The 23,676-nt window shown below is 50.1% G+C and overlaps 1 protein-coding gene across 2 annotated transcripts in view; it reads right to left on the reverse strand.

Annotated features, from left to right (window-relative positions):
* SH3PXD2B (SH3 and PX domains 2B) overlaps positions 1-23,676 on the reverse strand; it is a 70,035-nt gene that overhangs the window by 9,828 nt on the left and 36,531 nt on the right. For both annotated transcript variants that reach the window (XM_027718792.2, XM_039385275.1), the window contains exons 4-8: positions 22,409-22,485; positions 18,189-18,280; positions 8,723-8,748; positions 2,018-2,152; positions 426-530 (exon numbers count right to left, since the gene is read on the reverse strand). In XM_027718792.2, the coding sequence (XP_027574593.2) occupies positions 426-530; positions 2,018-2,152; positions 8,723-8,748; positions 18,189-18,280; positions 22,409-22,485 (435 nt within the window). The remainder of the gene's footprint in view (positions 1-425; positions 531-2,017; positions 2,153-8,722; positions 8,749-18,188; positions 18,281-22,408; positions 22,486-23,676) is intronic.

Raw genomic sequence — 23,676 nt, forward strand, 5'->3', positions numbered from 1 at the left:
TGCTTTAAGCAAAGGCTGCAACCTTGCTATTCCCATAACGTGAGCTCAGGCGTGCTCTTTGTTCTGCATGTGTTGAAGACACATGATTTGTCCAAGGACCTGGGCTTTGCTCCTCCTCCAGTGCATGTAAAAGCTCCCTGGGGCCTAAAGGAGGCACTGAGGTGGCAGGAGTGAGCATTACCTGGAGGTGCCACCTTCAGCCCCTTCTGTGGGGGAGCAGGGATGCCATCAGTCACACTGCCAGTACCCAGCTGTCCCACTCCTGCTGCAGCACTGGAGCTGCTGAGCAGGCAGGAGCATTCCAGGCAGCACATGCGGGTTTGTCCTTTCCCTGCCCAATTCAGGGAGGGTGATGCAGTACTGCCAGGAGCTCTAAGTAGTTCAGCAGGAAGAAGCTGGGGTAGATGCCTCCAGTAGCTTCTTACCTTCATCAGGCTGCATTGAGAACTCATCCTGGACTCCATCCTGAGCCTCCAGGCAGGTCGCTGGCACCCAGCCTTGCTCTTCCAATGTGCTCACAAACCACCACCCTGAGAATAAAAAAACAGCAGGTGGCTCAGCCAAGGGCTCACACCAGCCAGAAAATCTTTCCCCTCTCCAAACCACGAGTCTGGGGGGCTGTGACCTCTCCTTGCTGCCTGCATGGGAAGCTGGGGTGGCCCCAAAGCAACAGAGCCAAGCACTATCCGAAAGGGACCACAGACAGGAGCATGGGACAACTGCAGCTGAATGACATGGAAATGTACAATTCTCTCCCCAGGAAAAACAGGAGAGGCTCTCAGAGATTAATTTCTCCAGCCACCACATTTGCTCTACCTTTTTTTCCCCCTTCATGGTTCATTTTCCCTCAGTCTGGGTCAGCAAGTCCAGGCTAATTAGCAGAGATGAATACCCTGTCTGTGAATCGATAGCTGACTCCTGCTGTGCTCGCCTTCTTTACATTTGTGGAAACAGCAAAATTGAAAAGCCACGAGCAACTGCAGGATTAAAACATGAGCTCTCCCAGTGGAAACCCAGCCAGCTCCACAGTGGCCACAAGCAATTCTGGGCCACCCTGTGTGCCCAATCAAAATAACTATGTGCTCTTCAGTTATTAAAAGCACAAGCTATTTGTGTCTTCAGGGGAAAAAAATAAAGACTGAGTATTATCCTCAGAACCTCACCAGTGAGTCATTTAGAAAAACAACTAGATTGTTGGGGAGGGAATCAGCTACCTGCATGGGAGGGAAAATCAGGGCTGACCTTTGATAAATAAATTATTTTTCATTGCTTTTGAACTGGCTGTGCTAATAGGTTTCATTTGCTTGAGGGTAGCTTTTATTTTTCTCATTCTCAAACACAGCTGCTGGTGCAACTGATCCTCCAGGGACCAGTTTTCCAGAATTTAAAAATCTATTTTCATGATTTAACTTCCCCCCCCCCCCGCCCAAGCAACTTCTGTAAACTTCAGGGAATGAATTCCCCTTTTCAACAAACTACGGAATTCGGGCCCATGACCTGACTAGATCCCTTTGCAGAGGTTAAGAGCAAGTTTAAGTTTTGAAGCAAGCGAATAGCTCGGCTGCCTGCCCCGCTGTGTTCGGAGGCAGGAATTGTGAATGCACAATGGGGGCTTTCATGGGCACCATGAGAGTGTCCCCCTCTGTCAATAAAACAAGCCTGCCAAGTTCAGGAATGGCTTTTTGTCCTCAGGACCCATCGGCCAAGTTTTTCAGCACAAAGAAGCATAAAGTAGAGACTGAAGAAGATGGACGGTGCCTGGTGCTCAGCACATTGATAGTCAGACCCTTCCCTTAGAGGCAGCTCTGAAGTCCTGTCCGCACTCCTACAGACCAAAGCTTCTTCCTCCACATCCCACCTCAGCTCATCATCCAAGGACACCCCTGTGAGGAGCCTGGAGGCTGTTTCGTTTAAGGCCCTATTAGGAAAACACTGAGAATACAGGATTGCTATTCCTACCCCTGCTCTGTGACACAGAGCAGACCCAAAGCCCTCTGCCAAGCCAAACTCTCTGTACCTGATTCGTTCTTCTCAATGATATCCACCAACTGGCCCACGCACAAGCTGATCTCGGAGCTCTCCTGCTTCTGGTAGTCCGCCACCACGACATACTGCTCCAGCACCAAGGGGTCGACCGAGGCAGAGTCAGCTCCTGCACAGGGGGGACAAGAACCGACCCGTGTGCCAGGGTCAGGACAGGCCACCGCTCCCGAGCACCTGCTGGCCTGCGAGCAGCTCCAGGACACCCTGGGGACCCCAGCGTGAGAGACGTGAGCCAGAGGCTTGGGCACAGTGAGGAGGAGGGAGATCAAACCAGCAGCCAGGTGAGATGGGTACAGCCAGGTGAGACCTTTTGCTCGCTGCCCACCTTCCTGCTCACCAACAGAGCCATCCAAGCAACCTCACCACCACCAGAGATGCTCACAGCAGCCTGGACCTGCTTTCAGAGACTGAGGGGGTTTGGGGGACCTTCCTGTGCACTGGCACCAGCTGCCCCAATGCATGGACCAGCTCTGACCCCAGCTCAGAACACTCAAACTGCAGTGGGTTCTGCTGGGCTAAAGAGTAGAAGGTGGAAGGTGTGTGTAGGGCAGAGCAGCATCCTCTGTCCTCATTGCCCTGGGGTATTCAGACACCTCGGTTTGCTCTGCTCTCTGCCCGGCTCCTCCTGCTGCAGATCCAAATTTCGTGTCAGAAAAAGAAAAAAAATAGGCCAAGGAGGAGCGAACTGGCAGGGAACAAAGCCTTCCTGTGTCCAGAAGGAGGCCGACACCGGAGGAGAGCCGGGGGAGAGTCGGGCCGGCGGCAGGTGGCACTGCGGGATAAGATCGGGATACCGGGAGCACTGCGGGATCCGGCGGGACACGGGGAGCACTGCGGGATAACCCTGGGATAACGGGTACACCGCGGGATACGGCGGGACACAGGGAGCACGGCTGGATATGTGGGACACTGGGAGCACTGCCAGTTCCCCGCTGTCACGGGAGGGGAGCAGGGCCAGGCTGGTTTGTGCTTTGCAAGCACGTTTTCCATTAGGGCAGAGCTCTGGATATGGATGCTGCCATGCTATGGCAGCACGGCAGCAGAGCTTCCCACTGGCAGCTGTCACTGCTTCGGAAACACGGCCCCGGTTTGTCCCATACACGGAGCAGAGCTCCCCTTTCCCAGGGCTGGCTGTGTCCTGGGCACCCATGGAAGCACCCAGGGCTTGGCAGGATCAGACACAGACATTCTCTTGGGCACAGCCTCCCGCTGAAACAACCACAAGGCACTCGGGTACCCAGAGCACTTGTCCATCTGCCTCCAAAAGCCACCAAGAGGCAAAAAGGCGTCAGAAACTCTTGCTCAAGACTTGCCTCCATCCCAAGCCCTGGCTTCCAGCTGCCACTCTGCCTTGTGGCTTCGCTACCTGTCAGAGGAGGACACTATTATATTATCCTGTTCTCCCCCTAGTGCAATAAGATTTAATTAATACTTGCCAAATGCTCTGGAAATAAGAGTGTGTTAATTATTACAGCACAAGTGATACCAAAGAATCACACACCTGATCGCAGGTGTTAGGTCAAATTTAAAGGGCCCATGTGTTACCCTGAGCCTCGAGTTTTGGATTGAGGCAGAAATCACACCTGCCCCAGGCTCCAGCTGCTACAGCAGACAGATATGCAGGACAATCAGCTCCCAGTCTCCAAGGGGTGTAAAATTCCCTGGGGGAGGTGGTTCCTTGGGACAGCTAGGTTATATGCAGCAAAGAATTCAGACTGTGTTATCAGGAATAAGCTTCTGTGGGCAAGTGCACCAGCACCATGTACTCCCCCAACACATGAGAGGCCTCAGCCTGATGAAAGATCTTTCCTATGGGGGAACCTATTGCAGGGCATAGGTTCCTCCATAGGAAACCTATGGGGCCATACTCATCCCAAAAGGGTATGAGTAGAGATGGACAAGATCTAGCAAGTCTTCAGGATTCCTTGGATGCTGCCTCACAGAGAAGTTCTCCTGTGCACAAGGTCACAACCTCTCCAACTGGTTCTGAGAAAGAGACCACAACCAAGATTTAAATGAACAATGTGTTTTCGAGACATCTTCCTATTTAAAGGAAGAGGAGGCAAATTGTCTGTGTTAATCTGCTATAAACAGCACTCTGCAGAGCTCCAGGTGAGCTGGCCAAGTGCAGAGGATCTGTTACTGCTAAAGAAAGCTTCCTCCATACCAAACCCCAGAGGTGGGGCACCAGACAGAATTAAAAATAGCCCTCTAAAGTGAATGGTGGATGCTAGGACTATCTGTTCTACTAGCTCAATTAAAGGTTTGTATTTAAAGTGATCTGAGGATCTACCCAGCCCTTGAGAGAAGAATAACAGCTATAGGAAGAGATAAGTACTCTCCTTTCTGCCTCCTTTGCTGTAATTACACCCATTGCTCTGAGGCTATTTGTAGTTTCAGCAGCCAATTCTGGATCCTCCAATGTACCTATTAAACCAGCAACAAAAGTGGTAAACTGAGCTTGGAGGAAGAAGTAGGTGGTAATTTCAGGAGCATCTTCACCTGGCATAATCGTCCTAGACCACAAAAATACACACTACAGTTAACAACAACATCCTGTATATGGACAGACTTGGGTTTCTCAAAAATAGCAGTGGTGTAAAGCTTCCCAGCTAAGATGGCAGACAGCACTAAAGCTCTGCACCTGGGGAGGGGAGGAAGGATTAGTACAGTCCCACAGGAGAGTGAGTTTTGCAGACAGCTCAGGCAGGGGCACAGACTGTGCATCCTTAACACTCTCCACTTGTGAGACTGACACAAACGTGGCTAGAGAAGGGATGTGCCAAAAGACCACTGAGGCCCCTGGACTGGACTTGCAGAACTGATGCTTGCTGCGGATGCAGCAGAGCCACTGGGGAGATGCTCAGCACATCCCAGAACCAACCCAAGGGCTGCTCAGTGCAGTGACCTTGCTCTCAAGGCATGTTGCAGATGGGTCAGCCCAAAAATTGTTGCAGGTTTTGTTTGACCAGAGACTTGGTCATTCATCCAAGTGTTGATATGTACAAAGCCAGCAGGAAATTTCACAGATACGGGGTTGCTTGTGACATTTCCAGATTTTCCACTTTCTGGCTTTGCAAGGGCCAAAAGTGAGGACTTTGAGAGCTTGGACACTGGTGCCTCCAGAGGGGAAAAAAAAGCTCAGGACTGAAATCAGGGTGCACAGGTATTTGGTTTTGAAACCTGCCCTTGCTGTACGCTCCAGCCCTTGCCTAATTCATCTTCCAAAGATGTCATACTTTGGATAAAGTTTCTTCCCACTCCTCTGCCTGTGCTGATCAGACCCAGAGCTCTCAGGACAGCCCCTCTTCTCTCAGACCTGAGGAGTTTGTGAAGATCAGTACCACAAATGACTTTCTCACTGCTCTCTTATGAAATGGGCACTGGATGCTGCACTGTACTCTTTGCAAACCCTTTCATTTCTTCGGGGATTTTTCCAGAACTGGAAAATAATAACATGGGAATATCATTCACCAGTGGATTTTCAGAAAGGTCCCTTATGGCTGCTGTAGGATTTGAGGGCTGTGTTTTCACTGCTTCTCATCAGACTGAATACTGTGGTTTGGGATCCCTCTGCCATTGCAGCCACACTACTACTATGGCCACATAAGAAAGCATCTAACACAAAACTGGCAGCAGGGTATTTGAGGTTTCTGCCAGCCTCCTTGAGCAGCTCCAACCAAATATAAACTCTGGAGACAGTTTCAGGATCCCCTGCACTAAGTCAGTGCTGCAACAAACCCATGACTCTCCATCTGTGCTTTCTGTTCAACTGTGAGATGAGGAGAGAATAGAAACGCCTTGGGGACTGATATGATGACTACTTTTAGATGCACCTAAATCAGTGGCCAAGTCAGTCTTCAGAATCCCAGAGACTGAGGGATAATCCACCCCTCTCAAGCTGTAGGCTGAACAGAGCCCAGGCCCACACCTGAGGCTCACAGACATGTGGGATTACGAACACTGGTAAAAAACCTCACCAAAGAAAGCAGATGTTATTACCAATGCTCACATACACCGTGCCCTCCTCTACACAGCAAATGTCACCTGAGTCTCTTGGTCACCACAGGAGGCTGAGGGCAGGCAGCACTCTAACCCCCTTTGCATCCCAGTGTTTGCTTAAATCCAATTTCCAAACAGGGCTTGCTGCTGGCAGGAGCTCAGAGTTCTTTCCAACACTCTCCTCAAGAGCAGTTCACCCCTTCTCTGGCAATGCTGGGAGAAATAAGCAATTGGGAAACTGCTTATTAGAAAATTCTCATGATTTTTGTTTGTTAGCAGCTATTGGATGACCCCTCCTCAGGGAGATCCTGGATTAGCGTTCTTTTGTGCCTTGCTGCGTATTTGTTACCTCGGAGCAGGGCTGGCTTGAGGACCTGATGAATCTCCTCAAGATATATGAGGAACTGGGGTGACAGCAGCAGAACCAAACTCTGTTTCTGCTGCCAGAAAATGCAAGAGAGTGAGAGGAGTCTCTGAACATGTCTGGCATGAGGCATCGACCGTTGCTGCAAGCAAACACTTTTCCCTGATGGCTCCTGCACATATGCCAGCTGCCATGGGCAGAACTTCACATCCTGCCCTGCCAGAGCAGGCTCTGGCTTGGTTGTTACCCAAACTCCTACCATTCTCTCCCTCTCAATAATGTCAAGTGAACAGCATCCCAAAGAGTGTTTTCTCTTTGACCTCAGCAACATCCCTGTGACCCTTACAAACTCACCATGCCAAAGGGATGGCAGAGTGAAGCTGTCTATGAATGCAGTGGGAAGGCAGGATGAAGCTGTTTACATGAGCAGGAGAAAAGTTCCTGCTTCTTTAACAGCCAGTGTCCTTAAATTGAATTTTGCCCTCAAAGAACTGAGTTATGCAGCAGAAATTTTCTTCCTCTTTTTCTCAACCCTAGAGAGGCCTTCTCTTCTCTTGCCTGTGTAAGTGAACAGAAGTAAAAGTGATCTAAGCCCATACTGATCTCATAGGGAAACACACCACTCTTCCCTTACTCACTAAATGTTCCTGCTGAGGCAGCACACAAGAGAAGGTTTCAAGATGAGGGAGACTGTATCTTTGTTTTACATTTGTTTCATCAAAACAGGAGAAGGAAAATATTTGCAGTCTTTTTTTGTTCCCACCCACAGCCAGATGCTTCTCTCTGCCTCCAAAGCTAGGTGAAGATTCACTTCAGAACAAGAAAGCCAGTACTGCAGTCTGTGCTTGCAAATGGCCCATGAGAGCTTTAAAATGACTATCCCAATGTCCTGCTTTGACAGAGAGCAGTCAGAGTTTGAGGAGAAAATGTTGTCCAAAGATTTAACCACATTCGTAAAACCCTGTTAGTCCATCAGGAGAGCACCCAACTATGACCTGCCTGTGAGAACAGACCAAAACCAGGAGCCACTGTTCAAGTCAACAACATCAGAGCTTTCCACGTGCATCCTCCTACAGCTAGTCTCAGTTAAGACACTGGGACATCATAAGCTCTTGAAGGAGGATGACCTGCAGCTCCAGTGGAAAAAAAGTGGAAAGAAGTCTTTGAGTCTCCCCTGTACTTCTCTCTCCTCCAAGAGGAACCCACTCATCTACAGGTGAATTTGCTTGCACAGCTTATGGCAGTGCCAACTCCCTGGCCAAAATCCTTTCCACCACCTATTTCAGAAGAATCTCCATCCAGCCAAGGCACAGAACTTTCCCAAAGAACCTCACACTTCCCAAAGAACCTCACACTATTTTTAAATCTGCAGCTTCAGTAGCTGAAAGATGCCTCCTTAATCCACAGATCAAAGGCTCTTCCACTCCTCTCTCCTTCTCCTCTCTATAGGCTAAACCACACCAACTAGGGTTTATTTCAGAGATGTTTCCCTCTATGAGGAGTAGGGGTAAAGTATCCCAGCCCCAACTGTCTTCCCAAAGCCAGTGCCATCACAAAGCAGGACCTATTGCTGCATCGGGAGACTTTCCACCTCACACTGATCACAAGGCAGCTCAGACATTCCTCTGGATTTTTGAAATTTTGCATCCCCATCCCTGCAGACCTTCACCCAGGACCTGTGGCACATCCCCTGCACCAAGAGCCAAGCCCCAGCCCCAGCCCCAGCCCGCTGGACCTCGGCTCCACTACTGCCCCGTGTCCACCAGCCACCACAGAAAGCTAACAGGGATGTGACAGCCTCTTGCAAGGGTCTTGCCCACCCAGAGCAGGTGTCCCCTGAGCAGGTGTCCCCCCAGAGAAAGGCAAAGCAAGAGCAAGGGCTGGGCAGCGAGCAGCTGTTAGTACCTCTCTGCAGGAAAGAGGCCGTTCTCTGGATAAACCCTGATGAGGAACAAAACGAACGGGAGACAAGGCATGAGGCGGGGAGGGAAATGAACCTGGGGGTGGCAGCAATGGTGGCAACAGCTCAATTAATGATTGAAGGGGGAGGCCAGCACAGTGTGGAGAGTTGTGGGCATCTGACCCACCTTTGGGAGCGCCACGGGAGGCGCAGGGGACATGGGATCAGGACTTGGAGGTTGCAGTGAAATCCCAGATGGATGGAGGGGACACACTGTGCTGGGAAGCCCCACAGGGGAGCAAAGCAGGGGTTTGTCTTGCCATGGGGCCAGGCCCTTGCCCTGCTCCAGGAGACCACAGCTGTGGGTGAAAGGAGGAGTTGGTGTAACAAGCAGAGAGGAAAGGAGTCCTTACCAGACCTCTTCTTTCCAATGGGCTCCCTGAAAAAGAGAAGGAAGAGCATCAGCAGAGGGATGGGGCAATTGGGTTGTTGGTCAAGTGACAAACCACCCAGGAAAGTACAGCAGTGTTTGGCCCTGGTGGGGCCACTGACCTTCCTCAACCAGCTAATGTCTCCACGGGTGACATGGGGCACCACCCACCCTGCAAACAGCCCATCTCTCCCCTCCTTTCATTTAGTAATTTAATGTTTTGTCTTTCCCAGGGGAAGCCTGGGTTTCTGGCCTGGCCTCCTTGGTGGCTTGGTCTGACAGCTACAACTCCCACCATTTCACTTGGTGAAGGTGGGTGGATTGGGATGATAAGGCAGCAGTCAGGAGCTAGGGAAGCCAAAACCCCCAAAACTGCTCCCAGCACAAACCACAGCTCCCACAGAAGTGGGTGCCAGTTTGAAAACAGACAAAGAGGGAAATACTAGAGTTCCTCCATGTCCCATGCTTCTCTCAGGGACAAGGTTGGGGAGTGGAGGGAAAGGGGAAATCATTTATACCCCAAAACAGGACAAGTCATTAAAGTGTTGTTGAAAGGATGAACACCAGGGCTGTGCAGCCTTCAGGACAGAGCAAGCAGGAGCTATTGGTGGTTGTGAGGAGGCAATGGGGGAGCTTCAGCCCAAGTCCTCTCACTTTGGCTGGCCCGCTGACCGCACCACTGATGAGATGGCTTAGAAACTACTGGTCCTGGGTCCCTTCTCTGATCTGAATGTTGCCAAGAAACATGGTTGCTGAACAGCCTCAAACCCAGGGCACAAACACAACTCTGCAGGCACAATGAAATCCAAACCAAGGAAAATATGGGCCCAGAAAAACCTAAAAAACCTCCGAGTAACAAACTAAGACACCCAACCAGCCTGAAATCCAAACAAATGGACCAGCCCTGTTCCCAGCTCAGCCACAGCAGTCCATGCTGCCACAAAAGGGCTCTCAGCACTTTCACATAATTCACCACTCTGGCCTCGATGGTAACCAGTTCCCTCTTCACTTACAGAAGACATTGCTTTCCCCACTCCTCAGACTCACACGTGTGACTGGTCAAGACCATCTGACCAAGGCAAAATAGTCTGGTACCAGGAGATAATACATTGATTCTTGTTACTTCCAGGAGCAGTAACAAGCACAGAGCAGGGACTAGAGTTTCCAAGGAGGAAAACATTCACCTGGTGGTAAGAGGACTCTCCTCAGACTTTGAGCTGCCTGACCACTGCTTGGAAAATTGGCTGGACCACCCCAGATGGACCGCAGGAGCCCCTTCATCTGCTTATCATGTCCACTGGCAAAACTCTCCCTCCCTCCCTGTTTTCAGGCTATGCAGAGAAATCCCTCCATGCTCAGTGAGAAAGCCAGAGCTGGGCTATGCTTCATTCTCTTTCAAGCTTATCTGCATTTTCAGACTGTAATTAGCTGTAGTCATTTTATTCCCCTAGAGCCACGGGGTGATGTGGGGACTTGGCTGCCTTTAGGGCTCACCCATCCTGGGAATGTGTTCTGCTGGCAATGCCTTCTCCTCCCAGTCCCTCTCTCCCTCTGCACCTTAAACCTCTGGTACTTATCCATGGAGGTATCAATAAAATTAAACGAAATGCAACGAAGTTGGACCAGAAACAAATGGGACATTGTTACCTAGAAACTGTAGACTGTTGAGTTCAGAGATCACAGACTGTGCAAAGACCTGAATGCCATGTCCCACGTACAGAGACCAATGGAGGAATCTACTGGACAGAGCATCCCATAGAGACTATAGCATCCCAAAGACTCTCTATTTCTATAGAGAGACTGCATTGCAGAACTAAATTAAAGTTTATTAATAAGCCCCATTAAATTCATCCCAGTTCAATGGTACAGCAGGGAAGGGAGGCAAAGCAAGGCCAGATGAACCCACTGGAGATCAGCAGGTGGGCATGGCACCCTCATGCTGACTGCAGGGCGCTGATGGAAATAACTGTTGTTTTTCCCCTGCCTTCTGCTAAACCTATTACTGTAACTCATCCCCCTGTTTCCTTTCACCGGCTGCCCCGTCTGAGTGAGGGGGCAAGGAAGGAGCTGCAATTTCACTTTGCTGCTGGGTTGTTCCTGGCAGGGTTACAAAGAGCTGCAGGTCTGAAGACCAGCAGCCTCAGCCCACCACCTCAGAGAGGACAAGAGCTCAGACAAGACAGGAAACAGCAATAAACTCCCGGCAGCATCTCCTCCTCCTCCGATCCCAGTGGACCAGAGAAAGTCACGCACCAGAGTTTGCAGGCACGGCTTCCTGGAAACTGGAGGCTCCAGAAGAAGGGAAGGAAAGGCCACTTTGCCTTCCACTGTAAAACTCATTTAGCTCCAACCCCCACACCAGCCAGGCTGTGCAGATGAATCAGCAGCCACAGCACAATTACAAGGCACCAATACACAGCTATGGCTGTGTGCCACCAAACAGCCCCACAGAGCTTCCCAGGTGCTAAAACTCAGGAATGGTTCTCCAGCTGCTTCCCATAACATTCCCACTGATGGCAAGGGTTCCTGTGTGCCTGGAGTCTCACTTAAAGCTCTGAGCCAACAGGACAGTCTCAGTGGGTTCAGTTCAGTGTCCTTCAAGAATCTAACAATCCCCTGGAGCAATCCTGAAAGGAAACTTCTCCAGATGGAGAACTCTTAGCACCAATTAATAATCCCCATGGCACTTTTTTTTTTCTTTTTAGAAAAAGAGGGTCAGGTTTCTCAAGCATCTTCTCTAGTGTATCAGACAGCATCCCTCTGGATCCAGTGATGGGAAGGAGTGAGGTGGGGAGCACAAGGGTTCAGGAAGGGTGTGAGGCAAAGTGGAGAGCTTGGGAGGCAGGTTGAGAACAAACACAAAGATTTTGTTCTTCAACAATATGTAAGTGAACTGTTAAACTATTTACTGCAGGATGCTGGGGACACTGAAAGTCTGCATGGTCTTACAGGGTCATAATTCAGGCAAGAAATGTTAATTAAGTCATTAATTATAAAACCAGGTAAACCCTAAAGGCTAGAACAGTGATGAAGAAGAGTTGTTACAGGCTTGCTTGGCTTTAAACTCTTTCCTAAGGCATGTTTGGTGGCTGCTAGGCCAGGCAGGGCCCTGAGCTGCAGGTGGCCCTGAGGCTGCCATGTAGAAAAGCCTACCTTGCAGTGGAACTCATGAGAGGAAGGTGCCCCAACATGTGACTCAGGGACCTCAGCACCATCCCTGCTGCCCCACAGCCCTGGCCTCAGTGAGCTCATGGAATAGGTGAAGGACAGTGGAACACTAACAGAAGGAAAATAACTCCAGCTGCTGCAAAACCACACAGGAGCCACATCAAGATGAGATGGATCTGAGGTCAGCATTCCCAGAAAACATCTCCCGCATAAAAAAATCCTCTCTTAGTAAAGAAAAAATTCCTTCTGGAATACAGTAAGGTCACCAAAATAGCTATCAGGAGGTAGTTCATCTTCTAAGTATTCAGCAAGCTTGGAGATATTAGAAAGATTTATGCAGGCAAGAGAGACTGAGAAATGGGGGTACAACAGAGCTCTTGTTTGGGAGAACTGATGTTTAGCAAATGCTCCAGTCAGCTCTGAATGGAGCCCCTGTCCCCACACTCCAGCGCCAGGGCTGCCCCTGTGTTTAACCACTGGAGAATCAGCCAAGCTGAGCCCTCAGGCTCAGAAACCTGCTCTGTTAGCACAGAAAACCAAGTGCTCTGCCCATGCAACTGGCACAAAACGTATTTTTGCAGAATGGATTCAACCCCTCTGGTATTTCTGTCTGTTGTCATCTAGAAAAGATAGTTCTCAGCAGAAAGGGAAGGAGATGGCTATTTTGGAGCTGAGATCCTGGTGAATCTGCACCTAGGCATCAGGAGAACTGTGAAACAAACAGTTCAGTACACAAGCTGTAATTTGTCTGGATAGCAGGGCACGACCCAAAAGCCACAAGCCAGCAAGTATCCAAACCAAAAGCCATCAATGCATGGCTCTCTAGTTGACCAGCAAAAACTCCTGGAATGGCTTCCTCCATGGGGCAGTCACTCCATCCTGGAGTAGGGACCTGAGCCTCCCCTTTTTCTAGTTCATGCCCCTATTACTCCCCAAACACCACACAAAGGTGACAAGGAAAACTTTTGCTCCTGGCACAGCTCAACTACAAGGAAAGGTAAGCACACAAAAAGCTACAGGGAAGCAGGAAGAAAAGAGATTTGCTTAAGGAAGATACTGGTTACAAATCTGCACTTCCAATTTATGGAAACGAGGGAAATGAACAGATTTTCTCCCTGTTTTAATGATGGAAATATGCTTTTGTCAATCATCCTCTTCTGACACTTTGGACCAAACACAAATCTTTTACCCACAATGGCTGCCAGTACTATGGTCCTAAGCAGGACCTTTCATAGAATCAGAAAATGGTTTGGGTTGGAAGGGACCTTAAGGATCATCTCATTCCAACCCTCTGCCATGGACAGGGACAGCTTCCACTATCCCAGGTTGCTCCAAGCCCCATCCAACCTGGCCTTGAACACTTCCAGGGATGGGGCAGCCACAGCTTCTCTGGGCAACCTGTGCCAGGGCCTCACCACCCTCACAGGAAAAAACTTCTTCCTAATATCCAATCTAAACCTACTCTCTGTCAGTTTGAAGCCATTCCCCCTTGTCCTGTCATTCCAGGCCCTTGTAAATAGTCTCTCTCCATCTTTCCTGTAGGCTCCCTTCAGGTACTGGGAGGCCACAATTAGGTCAGCCTGAAGCCTTCCTTCTCTTTTCCAGGCTGAACAAACACAGTTCTCTCAGCCTTTCCTCATAGGAAAGGTGCTCCATCCCTCTAAACATCTTGCTGGTTTCCTCTGGACTAGCTCCAACAGATCGATGTCCTTCCTCGTACGAGAGACAAGTTGGCCCAGTCAGATCACATCAGGCCTGAGACTCCTTTTAGCCCAGTTCTCCCTTCCCTGATTTATTGGGGCTGGTGCCTGCCCGGATTCCCTGTCAGTCTCCATGTGGGAAGCAATCTACTACTGTGACTGCCAGTGCCACCCCCACATCACTGCACAGCACCAGGGCTTCGAGGGGTTACTGACAAAGTGAGGCTGCTGCAGGAATAACCTCATTAGCAGCACACCCTTTCCTCATCTAGTCAGCTCTCACCTCATTTCCAGGCACCTTCCAGCCCGGATGGCACAGGCAGCCCCCGGCACTGAGAGCCCTTTGCTGATTCAGCAGCAGCTGGGATTCAGCTGAACCCTGGGTCCTGCCCATCCCCTGCTCCCTCCAGTGATGCTTTCCCTGGCAGGGAGGAGCAGGGTTACTCCCTCTGCACTTGGTCCTCCACCCCAGCAAAGAAAATATACACAGCAGCAGAGCTGAACTGCCCTTGAAACGCCCCAAAATCCTCTCCCTTCAGCCACGGGCTGTTTGGCAGAAACAGCAGGAAGGCGAGTTGTGGATGTGAGCTCAGAGGATACCCAGGCATATAGAAAGGAAGAAAATAGTTTTTAAAAGCTGTGCCTGTGCCCCCACTGGAAAAAAAAAAAGGGGTTCACAATCCAAAAGGTTCAAACCAGTAACTTTAAGTGTCTTATACCTGATGGGCTGCTCAACTACCAAAAAGAAAATAATGAAAGATGCTTTAAATTTGAGAGGTTTCTCCTGTCACCAGCCTCTGGGAAGCTCCACCAAGACGGCTCCTTCCCCACCAAATCCCACTTGTAACTGTGGGGAATGGTTAAATAACTACTCAGGAATATTAATAACTTATTAATAACTACTATTGTATTGTTTACTACAGAGTTAACCTGGGCTCCCTCATGTTGCACAGCCGAAATTCAGCTGGCGAGGAGAGTGAGCAGCTGAATGCCTTGACTCAGCAGTGGCTTTGTGCCCAGCCATTCAGACTTCTCCAGCCTTATTCCAGAAACTCTCTGCTGCGGTTAAAAACAGCTTCAAATTGAAAAAGGGTGGGTGGGAGGTAAGGGGGGTATGCACAGCAACTTCCCACCTCAACAGCCGGACATCCTGCTGCTGGTCAGACCTGCTGAGATATGTGGGGAGCAGGAATTTGATGACTCCTCTTCTTTGAAAATATAGGGATTCCATCCAACACTGAGGAGAAAAATCCCACATCCCCCCAGACTGCAACTTTCTGGAGATTTCTTTTTCCATAACCATTTCTCTTCTCCTTCTTCCCCTGCCCCCTTTGCATTGCTCAGTAGAGTCAGCTCTTCCAAATTTCCTCCAAATTCAGCCTCACTGACAAACCACTGGGCAGAAGCTGTTGAGTTATCCCAGTCCAGAGCTTGCTGGACAGGGATCCACATCACAAAAGCCACCAGTTGTCACTGCCAGTGGAAAAACTGCAATCTCCGTCTGCTTTCCAGTTTGAAGTGGTCTGTCCGGGCAGGAGTACACAGGAAAGTTGGGGATGAGGAAAGAGGGGATAGAGGAAGGGCTTCACCTCCCTCTTCCGCCCTCCAACTGCTGGAGACTCCTGTCTCAACTCCACTTTTGGCTGTAATGTCCCACACAACTGGAAGTGATGGTGGGAGAAGGAGGCACAAAGTCAGTATTTGACCCTTTCCCTCTCCACAGGACAGGCTGGAGCTTGCAGAGCAGGCAAGAGATTGAGAAGGGCTGAGGAACTCAGCTTACAGGGATGGGATCCAGTAGTGACCTGTTTGTGTTGGTGCTCCCAACACCACCACAGGGACACTGAAGGGAGCTGCACTGCAGGAAAGCAGAGAGCCCTGGCTTGGCCCAGAGAGAGCTCCAGTGCTGGGGAAAGCAGACACCACAGGGGCCTGGAGACAAATGCATGGGCTGTCCAACCTCCTCTTTCCTTTCCCAGACACTGCCAGATCCAAGGACTAAATTCACCCTTTGCAGCTAAATCAGAGCTCCACAGACTGCAGTCAGCTGTGGCCCCTGAAAGGGGTTTGACATCCTGGGGTGATGCAAGTTAGAGGGACCCTCACCTGCATCCCAGACAAAACAGCATTCAAAGGCACATCCATCAGCACTCAAAGGCACATCCCCTTCAGTGCCACCAGCTGCCACTCTTGTGGGCATGCTGGGACCAGAGGTGTCAACCAGGGAAGCCAAGGGAGAGGACAGAGAGCAGGAAGGCTCCCACCCACAGAGCCCTGAGAGCCCTGAGAGTGGCTGCTTGGCTTGGCACCGAGCGTGCTGACCAGTCCTTTTACCCTCCCTCATTCCCGCCTTTCAACCACCCAACATAAAAATCTTCCCTTTTTTTTTTTTTTTTCCACTCCGTTCATGGCCTGGCTCCCTTTCAAATTCCCGGAGAAAAGTATTTATCTGCTGGATGAATGATGACATCCGGCCAAACCCCAGACACGCCATCACGTCTGATCCAGCCCAGCCGTCTATCACAGCTCCCATCTCGTTACTGGTAACCTGGCGACCTGCCAGCACTCGGGGCTCAGGAACAGGCTCCCACCAATCTCTCCAGAGGAGAGAGAGTCAAGGACTTTTATTAATTAGCATTTTGTATTGTAGCTAATAAATACCCCTCTGGCATTCAGAATGGGATGGGGAACACAATAGAGATGTCCTTGAGATGCTGTAGCATTTTGCTGCTGGAGGCAGACGGAAAAGAGCCACCCAATAAGTCCTTCTGTGTGCTGCAAGCTTGCCTGCCCTCCCTGGAGAGAAGCAGGCAAGGGGGAGGCATGACTACCACTGGATTCAGTGGTGCATCACCTGCTCACCCACCCAGAACTGCAAAGGCCAAACACTCACACAACACAGAGTAGTTCTGCACCCAGGAGCTGACAAGTGGTGCTACAGGATGCTGTGGGATGTCCCTGAGGATGGATCCCACAACACAAGCATGTGCTTGGGATTTGGTTTCGGGCTGGTGCATCTGGCTCCCCTTGTTTCTCAGACCCAAACCAGGGAGGTGATGAGGGACATGGCACTGATTGCTGCAAGGACGGAGGGCTGGAAGCTACAGCTTCAAACACAGCCAGGCACAGAGCTGCACCACTCTGGGGCTGCTGCTCAGCACCCATACATCTCCCTCCACATTGGAATATGCTCCTTGTTCTGGCCACAGCCCACACCCTGCCTGGTTTCTGGCTCAGCCTATTAGACAAAATAAAGGTGAGGAAAGTGGGTGTAAAACTGAAGCAGCCCTTCATTCCACTATGGATGAAGGTTCCTCAGCTACAGGCAGGTTCCAAAGCTGACTCCTATTGCAAAGCAGCTCACCACCCTCACTCAGGGCTCCAAGACCCATGCACAGGCAGCACCCCACATCCCAAAACAGCCCCAGGGGCTGTTAACCCCCATGATATCCTCCCCCCATGTCCTTGGCAAACTCATCTTTCTCCTGTGTCTCTCGCTTGTCCCTGAGGTGACGCCTTCCCTGAGGGATGACCAATGGGGTGGAAGGTTAAGTGGTCAGCAATGGCTGGGCAGGATGGATGACAGCGTCAGCTGACAGCAAGCAATTAGTTAATGGGCTCTGGGGCCCTCAGACCAATCTCATCAGTGACCACGAGCTGCAGGAGGAATGATGACAGGCCAGGCAAAAAGTAACAGGAGCCAAAGGAGGAAAGTAGGGGTGGGGGAAGGGGGAATTGTGAAAAGGAACAAAAATAATCAAAAACCCAGAGAGAAGATACAGTCCACACAAGCATGATACTTAGCTGGAGACCTGACAGGCTCAGTCGCTTCTCAGAAGACAAAAACAAAATGCCTTTATCTACCTCCACACCCTTCCAATACAGAGTGCTGTCAAATCAATTTACTGCCTTTTCTCTCACAATTAATCAGGCCTCCTCCATTGCTCAAGCCCTGGTAGAGCCATGCACCGTGTCACATGCAGCATAAAAAGAGAGCAGCATAGCAGGAGATGGAGGCGGCTGCTCAGATTTATGCTGCTTGTGATTAGTAAGAGATGGGTGGCTCCTGGCCAAAGCAGCTCATAGTCACAAGACTTATAACCACACAGAGTTGCGTAAGGGACGCAAAATTCCCTGCAAATGTTCCTCGGTTTGCATGGAAAGGCTCCGGAGCGTTGATATGGATGGGGCTCATGGACCCGGCTAAGGGAAAGAGCCCTTCAAACGAGGCAGAGGTTCTTAGTAACCATGTGAAATGAGGCTTTTCAGATTGACCATGTTTCTGAAACAGGTACTTGCAGGTAGGAAGTGGCTCAGGAGGAGACCAGCACTTCATGAGGTCCCAGAGAAGTGTTTCCACTTCCCCACTGGAGAAGGCTAGGACAGGAGTTGTCTGACTGGTCAGAGGTGTCCACCTTGAGCTGCACAGCCCATGCTCCCTCTCCAAGAAAGTCTCCTAATCCCAGATCTGTGACTTGTGGGGGAATAGTTGATGAACGTCAGACTCACAGATATCAACAAGTTCAAGGCAGTTTGTGTTTCCTCACCATCCCAGAGGTAGCAGCTGCCCAACCAACTTACTCTTTGGGGGGTGTCAAGTCATCAGGTCGCGTCTCAAAGAATTGGAGAACCTCCTCACACTGGGAGATGTAGGGAGGCAGCTGGATCAGAGCCTGAGGAGGAAACAGAGACAACAGTGATGGGAAGCATCAAGGCTGTGCAAGAGGCTGGGTGAGGACAGGCCCTCGGAGCACAGGGGCCTGGGACATGGCATCCAGCTTGGCACTCACATGGTTCCTGCACACAGGAGCACAGAGCCAGGCTGGGGAGAGCTACAGCAAACACACACCAAAGTGGAGCAAGACCCAGGGAGCCCCCCCAGTTACACTCACCACACGCAAGACTAAAGGAGAATAAGCAGAGACTGCTCAGGCCCTGCCTAGCTCAGCTCCAGCCTTTTGGGCAGATGTTCCCTTGCAGGGTAAGAGCCACAGGGATGTCCATCCTGGCATCCAGCCTTCTGACTGCGGCAGAGCTCAGTTTCCCAGCCATTCTGGGGGCATGGAACTGTTATCCTTGGGAAAGGCTGGGCAGTTTACATGTGGCAAACTCCCAGTGCCATCAGCCCTGACCAGCACATCCCAAAAATGCTCCGCTGGGCAATGGCAGCTTGGGAAGAGGCAGGGAGAGAAGCAACAGGAGGCAAAAGCACGGACACCAGCTCATCAGGGCAAGGGCTGGAAGGTCACTATGCTGATGTGGAATGGCAGGAGATACAAACTGCCTCTACTTTTCTCCTTTCCCTCTGAGGAAGCCTGTTGCAAAAAAGATTCAACAGTGGGACTTGCAGAATGAAAGTGGGTCTGGCTGGGGGGGCTGGGGGCAGAGGCTGGGGCAGCAATATTTGCCTTGGCCAGAGCTCTTGCAGGTCCTTTCCAACGTGGGCTCCAATGAGGGCTTTGCAGGACGGCAGCTGCCTGGCAGAGAGCCCTGCCTGCCCTCTGCTCGTGCAAGGGAATGGAGTCACAGATGATGGCAACTGCAATAAGTAAAAGAACCCGATGCAATTAAAATAGGGACCATTCGAAATCAGGGAGCAGTGCTGCAGCCCAAACTGGAGCAGATGTTTAACCAATTTTCTGTATAATTCCCACTCCCCTCTACGTGCTGTCACAGCAGTCTCGTGACAGCAGTGTGGGCAACCAAACCTCCACTCGTTGCTGCATTGGAGACGAAGCCACATCTGCAAAGCCCCAGGGTTACCACGCAGATCAGATGTGGCTACATATTGACCTAACTGCTGGCCCCTAAAAGCCCTTGCAGCCATTCAGCAGACAGTCACTCACTGCCAGCACAGCAGACAGTCAGACCACTAATCACGGGCCAGATGCGAACAAGATCATGTGAGAGACAGGAGAGAGAAAACTACTCACTCCACGGCTTTTGGGTCCAGGGAAGGGCTATTCAAAGATCAAGTTTTGCATGGATGCCATTCCCATGTGGTATCGCTCGCCATTCCCACATGGTACCACTCCCCAGTTCCAGCATCCCATGATCTATGCAATTCTCCCATGCCAAAATCACTCCGATTTTGTGGCCTAGAGAAGGCTCCACGTCCTCTGAAAGCAGGGGATTATCACAGAAAACACCTTGTGCTGGAAGGAGGAAAGACAAGACCCATAGCTTGTTTCCCAGGACATTCTGAAGGAAGCCCACCCAGAACTGACTCTGCTGGTACAGTGGTGGCTGAGTCAAGCAGACCACCCTGCAATCCAGCTGGCCATGGTCTACAGCAGCTGCAGCCACTAAATCAGTGGCACAAATAGCATGATGTCTGTCCGACCTCTGGCTCTGCCACCCAAAGGAGTGAACTATGGAGGGCCATCAGAACATGGCTTCAGTCCATGGTGTTGGAGGCACAGCAAGTCACCTCACCCACACTGTTGCCTGCAAGCCTGAGGAGAGAGGCTACTGACCAAAGACAGAAAATCCTTGTTGCATCAAAATCCATTTTCCAGGGAGTGAGAAAAGATTATTCTCTGGCAGTGATATTTTTAGTGGTCCACCCTGTCTCTTTGGGGTAGAGCACCACAGCATTGCAGCTCCTTCCTCAACTCTCCAATAACACTTTCTCAAAATCCTTGAGACAGAAGGAAGGCAGTTCCCACACCAGGAAAAAGACCAATAGATGTAGAACACAAAGAGAACAAACCGGAGAAATGGGACAGACCCTCAGTCCCCCTCCTTGTTATTCCTATGGTTGTTTGAAGTCTCATTTAGCAAATGACTGCTCTTACCAGTTGCTCTGATTCTTTTGCTGCTTTTCCTGCACCTTATCTTCAATTGCACAGCTTTTAGTATGGTGGGACCTGAAACAGAGCCCTCCAGCAAAAACACTGCCTTGGGAATCAATGGTTCTCTCCCTTGCTCCTTTTCCCTGCTTCTACCCCAGATTTCACCCACCTGTCCAGGGCTCTCCAAGAGAACAAAGACACTCTACTTCCCTGGCAGCAGATGGCAACAAAGCAAAAATTTTTTCTGTGGGAACATGTTCTCAACATATGCACCTGAGCCTCAACTCTTCCTCAGCAGGGCTAAAGCTGGAGGAGACATTTTGTATTTCTGTTCTGTGCCACCACCCTCCAAGCAAGAGCAACATCCACCTCCAATGACAGACATGGCAGCAAGGGACTGGGACACTGCCCCTGCGATCTGCAGCATGACGTGCCCAAGCAGGGACATCTTCCTGCTCCTGATAATTCCTTGCTCATTCTGCATCTCTGCAGCCTTTCCTTGGTCCCACACCCACCCTCAGCTCAGCTGCTTTACGGTTAAGCAGCAGCAACTGGAAGGCCACGGCGAGCACAGTATTCCTTGGTAATGCATTAACAGGAGGAGGAGAGCTCAGCTCCCTAAGTGGGTCATATAACATCAGCCATTATGTTCCAGTTGTTAAGTCAAATGGATTCATTATATTTTATGCCATTAATGGCATCGTTCTGAAAGAGTCAGCAGCAGCATCTTATCACTTAGGGACTTTTTCTTCCCAAAAATTAAATTTACGGTTGTGTGCGTCTCTATGCAGCTGACACATTTCAGTGACTCACAAGACAAGGGGCTGATCATGCCTGGATGGAATCAAGCAGTTACTTGCACCATCAGCTTACCCCCCGACAGCTCCAAGCACACCTTGTACATCTCCATCACTCCGCTCTCACCTGCTCTCCTGGCCTGCAGTGTTTTTTCATCTGCAGCCCCACTGCAGAGCTGTCAAGATGCATTTACTAATTCACCTTTATCCTTGTACTTGTTATTCCAGCCACGAAATCCCTTCCATAGGTCTGGCCAAGTCCCAAAACCCACAGCCTCTCCCACCAAGCAAAGTCCCAGGACACAGTCACTTCCACACCACCTGTGTCTAAGGAATGCAATGGATATTTCACCATTTTCTCATCTCCTCCCTTAGGTTTTGCAGTCTTTGTATATGTTTTCAACAGCATTCAGACTGGATTTTGGAGGTACCAGTCCTACCTTCAGGCCATTTCATAGCTGCTGCAAGTACTAATGTCCTTCTTCGGCATGATGAGATCTGGCATACTTTATTTGTGGAAAAATAATTTTTTATGGACTTTGGTATTTTGTTTCCCCCACCAAAAAAAATGCCCTAAAATCACAATTTCCCTTAAATTTAAGTCTAGTTTTATATTCTTTAAGAGTATGGAACAAATCGTCTCAGCCTTATCTCTGTTGGCTTCCAATAATTTTCTTCAGGTACAACTCATCTCACTCCTGCGTAAATAACTGGTTTATGTAACCAGTAACAGGAGTTTACATCCCAGTTTGGAACCATCCCACCAAGAAAGTGCTGTCTTCTACATAAAACAGGAGGTATGTTCCCAATAGATGGGAAGGGCTCCCTGAGGAACTGAGTCCTACAAGCCTAGTCCCGCGCACAAGAATTTCGCTCCAAACCGCCTGTACCAGACAGGACACAGCCAGGTCCTTTCCAGCCCATCTGGAAAGCTGGTTCTGGTTTATACCAGACAAATACCAACACATCTTAGGAAAGGAGAAGAGAAAGGGAAAGCCCAGCAGCATGTGCAAGCCCTCTGCATTTCATGAGGAGTGAAAAGTGAATGTTTTCATGTGGGTTTTCATCAAAGGAAGGGTTTGATAGCAGTGGATAACCCACACTCCCTGTTCTCCCAGCACTGGCACACCATTATATAGCATCAGTCAATCAGGATCGAGCTCGATCAGGTTGGGTTCATCTTTGGTGGATATAAGAAACCTGCCCTTACCTTGCAATATTCATCAATAGGTATCAGGCGCTTGACTGCAACATCACGGATGTGACTCCGGCGGAAGAGGATCTTCCCTAAAACAGGAGAGGTGGAGAGAGAAGAGCAGGTCAGCACAACACCCACGCACAACTCTCTTGAATCACTCTGTCAGGACCTATTTCCTGTGTGTCCTCTTCTTGACAAAAGCACCGTAGCTCAAAAAAAAAAGCCTATTCCCTCCCATAGATTAAACACCTTGTCAGAATAAAGCACATTTAAAGTGGCAAGCATGTTCAAGGAGAGAGAGGAGGAAACAATTACCAGCAAACTGCATCCCCATGGTCTCTTGCCAGTGTGGTGATGATGGAGGAGCAGCCCCCATCCAAGCACATGCCTGATACCTCACAGCTTGCTGGTGTGCAAGTACTGGGAGGACAATATTCCTGGCAAATGACATCCCTGCAGCTACTAGTGCAGGTGGGACCCTTGCTGAAGGCTCCCAGCTTGCTCAGGGCATCCAGGTCTAGTGTGGGCAGCAGCCAAACCAGAGGGTTTCTCTCTGTGTCACTCCTGTGACAAACTGGTCGTCAAAGCCACTGTGTCGGGACTGCAGCTCTGAGTCAGACCTATAGAATTTTCCTTCCTGTCTGGGGTTTATTTTTGTTCTCCATTAATGGGATCCTCTTGCCACTCTGTTTCCTTCCCTCTGGCTTGTGGTACGGGCCTCTTTCCTTTGAAGTCTAATGAGTCCTAAATGCTTCAAGCTGCTCTCAGAGGGAACAGATTCTCAGGCATTTAAGGAGACAAAAGCCATTAGCAGACAGTGAAACAGATACAGGTAGAGACTCGTGATCAAAAGGCTTGGTATGTGGTAGGATTTCAGACCACTTCCCAGAGCACCAGGAACTGGCACTGCTTTGCAACACAATCACCCGGAAAACTCCTTTTTGGGGAGATGGGTGGTAATGGAGTCCCCTCAAGTTCTTCCGGACAGTTCTCCAATATCACAGGAAACTCTCATCTCTTTTTGTCCCTGCTTGGGTTTCCAATCCCACCCCTGAATGCAGGGAAAGCAACGTGCCCATCCATGCAACCCCTTCACGTATCTAAGAGGTCACCAAGGGGCAAACCAGAACCCAAACTCCCATCATAACCAAAGACCAGCACGCTCTCTTTGCAAGCAACATGAGAAGAGGGAAAAGCACTCTGGAGAGTCACACCATGGCTTCAGCCCTTACTGTGAGTCTTCACAGGAGCTGTGGCATTGCTCAAGCCAGAAGCTGGAT

Source organism: Pipra filicauda, unplaced genomic scaffold, assembly GCF_003945595.2.
Source record: "Pipra filicauda isolate LSUMZ 115617 unplaced genomic scaffold, ASM394559v2 scaffold3_size10097308_pilon, whole genome shotgun sequence".
Lineage (NCBI taxonomy): Eukaryota > Metazoa > Chordata > Aves > Passeriformes > Pipridae > Pipra > Pipra filicauda.